The sequence below is a fragment of the Oryzias melastigma genome, linkage group LG4 (assembly GCF_002922805.2).
Source record: "Oryzias melastigma strain HK-1 linkage group LG4, ASM292280v2, whole genome shotgun sequence".
In the NCBI taxonomy this organism is placed as follows: domain Eukaryota; kingdom Metazoa; phylum Chordata; class Actinopteri; order Beloniformes; family Adrianichthyidae; genus Oryzias; species Oryzias melastigma.
In genome coordinates, this window is record NC_050515.1 from 18,488,439 (window position 1) to 18,491,946 (window position 3,508).

Here is a 3,508-nt window from a genome sequence, read left to right on the forward strand (position 1 = left end):
TTGATAAACATCGTAGACAAATCTGGCAGGGGTAGTGTCATGGTCTGGGAGTTGTTTTGCTACTATAAGAACTGGAAACTGTTTAATCGAACCACTAGATCTGCTGTATGCTAAAAACCTCCTGAAAAAGAACTCTGATTTCATCAACACATTTAACTCTTGGAGGAGGGGCCTTGTCAATATCACCATATGATTTTTTGAGCCTTTCTCAATGTTGTGGCACTACATCTTTATTTAATTCAAGTCAACACCTTGACGAAGCCCTTCTTAAGTTAAATTATCATAACCATGGTGTAAGATTCATTGTTTGAAATCTCAAAAACAAATAGAATTTCAACAATGGACGTTCTCCCTCCTTTGAACCAGCTCGTATCATGACACTGGAGTAAATTTAGCAGGAAGCAGACGTCTGGCCAGTAAGCTTGACGACAACTACATAATAAACTAGTTTCATTTAAATAGAAAATTCACTATATCTCCTTATTAATTCTCTGTGAAAATGCCACGACATTCCTTCATAATCAATAGTCATTTCAGTCACAAATATGTTTATTTCCAATGACTTTGCATAGCACACAGTAAGTTGTTTCTGCTGCACAATTTACACTCCTATGTAATTCTGCATTAAAAATCAACTTCAAAAATATCCAATTTTGATGAGGTCAAAACAAATATCTAGAGAGAAAAAAATACTTCATATAACTAATAAAAACAAAAAGGGATCGTTTAAAAGAGTCCAATATTTCCCCAAACCCTGCTATTAGATCTTTAATACTGGGAGCTGTCAATAAAGTTTTGTATATTTAAACATTGCAGGTGCCTGTTTTACAGGATACATGCTTGACTAACTTTAGTTTTCTGGCTAATTTTAACCTCTAAAAATTGCACAAACGGGAATACAAAACAAAGAAGATCTATTCTCTTCTTTTAGTAACAATATTAACCTGGAAAAGGCTGGGGTCCAAATATTAAATACTCCATACATCCACTTTAAAAAACTTAAAACCCAATAAAGAGAGAACAGATCAAATGAAAATCTACAATAAAAATTGGTTTAGATGCAAAAAAAAAAAAAGTCAAACTTAAAGAGAAAAGAATCCAAAACAAAAATCTTTGGACAACTAGCGACACTCCCAATGTCTTATTCTTATAAATATGTCTATAAATAAAAGACCAATTTATCCCAAACCGACCAGTGACTTCCGAACTCACCTCGTTTCAACATGTCAGACTTATTCGTGTTAAATGATACCGTTTTTAAAAGAGGGATTGCCTTGAACTGATACAACTGTCAACACACGTTAGAACACTCACACCCAACAAATACAAGTTTTAAATCCCCCACAATGCATCTCTCTGGCTAAAACACAACTAAAACAACAGGGGGATGTAACAATGTCTGTAAAAGGTAAAAGATTTCTCTGAGTTCTTGTGTGGAGTGAATTCCCTTTCTTGAATTCTTTAGTTCCTGATGCTAAAAGTTTTGTTTTTCTTGATGGTGAGGAGGGGAGGCTTAATCTTTGGTTTACTGTCCGTCTTGTTTCCCTGCTCTGAAGAGGAAACACGTCGCTTGTAAATGTCTGGATACTGCTTCTGGAACTGAAGGAAACACAACACTGTCAGTTTTTCAGGAACAAAGATGTGTGGATTACAAACTGGAAAATTCAGAAAAGTGCAACCACCAACAAGCATTTCAAACCTAAAAAGTGTAAATTCACAGCTGTAAACGGGTTATTACCTGCTTCAGCTTCTTGCGTCTGTCCTTCTCACTCATGTTCTGATCTGTAAGCAGGATCTCCAGCAGCTCCTCCATAGCTTTCTGTGAGGAAGTCAGCTTTTGCTCCTCAAACTCAGCGCCGCTTATTTGGTGGCAAAATGTGTACATGGGTACAGGAATACAATCTGCCTCCCTGCTGTCAGGTTTGGGAACAGCATCCACGGGCACCTAGAAGCAGGAAGAGAGACGAACATGTTAATCCCATGAATCTGGAGGGATTGTCTGTGGTCTTCTTCTACATTACAATTGATAGAAGTACCTGTACTGTGCGCAGATACTGTATGTGGTCACTGATGGCGTTGAGGAGGTATTCTGGAACCGAGAAGATACTTTGCTGATGGTCCATCAGAAATGACACCAGTCTGGTAGCCAGCAGCTCATCCAAGTCACACTCTTCAGCACTGCTTAGTATACAGCCTGAAAATGTGTGAACCATCTGAGAAATACAAAAGAAAATTCAATATAAAGTGGTTTAAAAAAAAAAAAAAAAAAAAAAAAAAACTCACACAGCTTGTACATTTATGAGAATCATTTGTAAAAGCTAAAGAATCTTTGCATTGCTCCAACAGCAGGTTAATTCATATGGTGATCTTTAATGGGATTTTTCTAAACTGTTCCATACTGATAATAGTGATCCTTTTTGTAGTCCGTGTCAAACTCAATGAGTAAAATTATTCTCTTTACCCATAATTTCCACAAACTTAGCAAGCAGGAGAAATTTATTTAAAGTTCATGACCTCAAGACATTGTTTTTTTATTTTGGGTAAATGATACTTAGAATATTTTTGAGAATGTAATTGTTGGAAAAAAAATATATATATATATTTAGGGGTTTCAAAAATGCACTTCATTCCTTACCAGCGTCCGGGTGGCAATTGCAGGGTGGAGACGAGGCATGTCCACGTTCTGGCTGATGCGAGACGCCATCCTCATGAGAAGCTGCAGCTTCCTCCGAGACGCAGGAGGGAGGAGGAGGGTGCAAAGCTGCAGGGCCTCAATGGCAACACGCTCACAGTGAGGCTGCAGGACACCTATTTGAAGACGGAGCCATGATTTAGTTTAAAAATAATAAGAAATTGCTTTTTCTGGTTTAAATCAGCAACTTAATGAAAGTTTCAAAGCACAATCACAAGGGAAGGGAAAACAATTCATTACCACTTTTAATGCAATATGTTTAAAACTGCAAATTGTCTACTTCATTATCTGAAATTATATTGTCTAATAATCAGTCAATCTGCAATTCCGGATCCTATTTATTACTTGCGGTGTAGGGAAAAACCGATTTGGCAATATATCACGATATTTTGTTTGGCGATACTTGTATCGATTTAAAATGCTGACAAGGTGATATTTTATTAATTATTTATGAGCGCCCTTCAGCATCTTACTTTAGTTTTCCGCCTAAACCCAGACCACCAGGTGGCAGCACCGAGCACTGAGCTTCTATGGGCAGTTCTACACCGCAACCAAAACAGCAAAATCTCATGAGAACCGGCTTGTGTTAAATGCTAATGTTATATTAAATGCTTAAGGCTGTGATCATTATATAAAATGAATTTTACCATTTTATTACAATAAAAAACATTCAAATTCCAGTAGATTTTTTTTCTAAGTCATACTCTTAAAAAAAAAAAAGTGAAAATTGTTCTGGTATAGTCTTGGGAGTTATTGTGATACGTATTGTATTGGCAGACTTGCCATTTAAAACCCCAATTTATGACATTTTTCATA

The 3,508-nt window shown here is 36.6% G+C and overlaps 1 protein-coding gene across 2 annotated transcripts in view; it reads right to left on the bottom strand.

Annotated features, from left to right (window-relative positions):
* Positions 1-528: 528 nt before the first annotated feature.
* The window catches only part of depdc1a (DEP domain containing 1a), a 9,979-nt gene continuing 6,999 nt past the window's right edge, over positions 529-3,508 (bottom strand). For both annotated transcript variants that reach the window (XM_024278582.2, XM_024278583.2), the window contains 4 exons: positions 2,636-2,808; positions 2,037-2,213; positions 1,739-1,945; positions 529-1,599 (listed from right to left, as the gene is read on the bottom strand). In XM_024278582.2, coding sequence (XP_024134350.1) covers positions 1,462-1,599; positions 1,739-1,945; positions 2,037-2,213; positions 2,636-2,808 — 695 coding nt within the window. In that variant the 3' untranslated portion in view covers positions 529-1,461. The remainder of the gene's footprint in view (positions 1,600-1,738; positions 1,946-2,036; positions 2,214-2,635; positions 2,809-3,508) is intronic.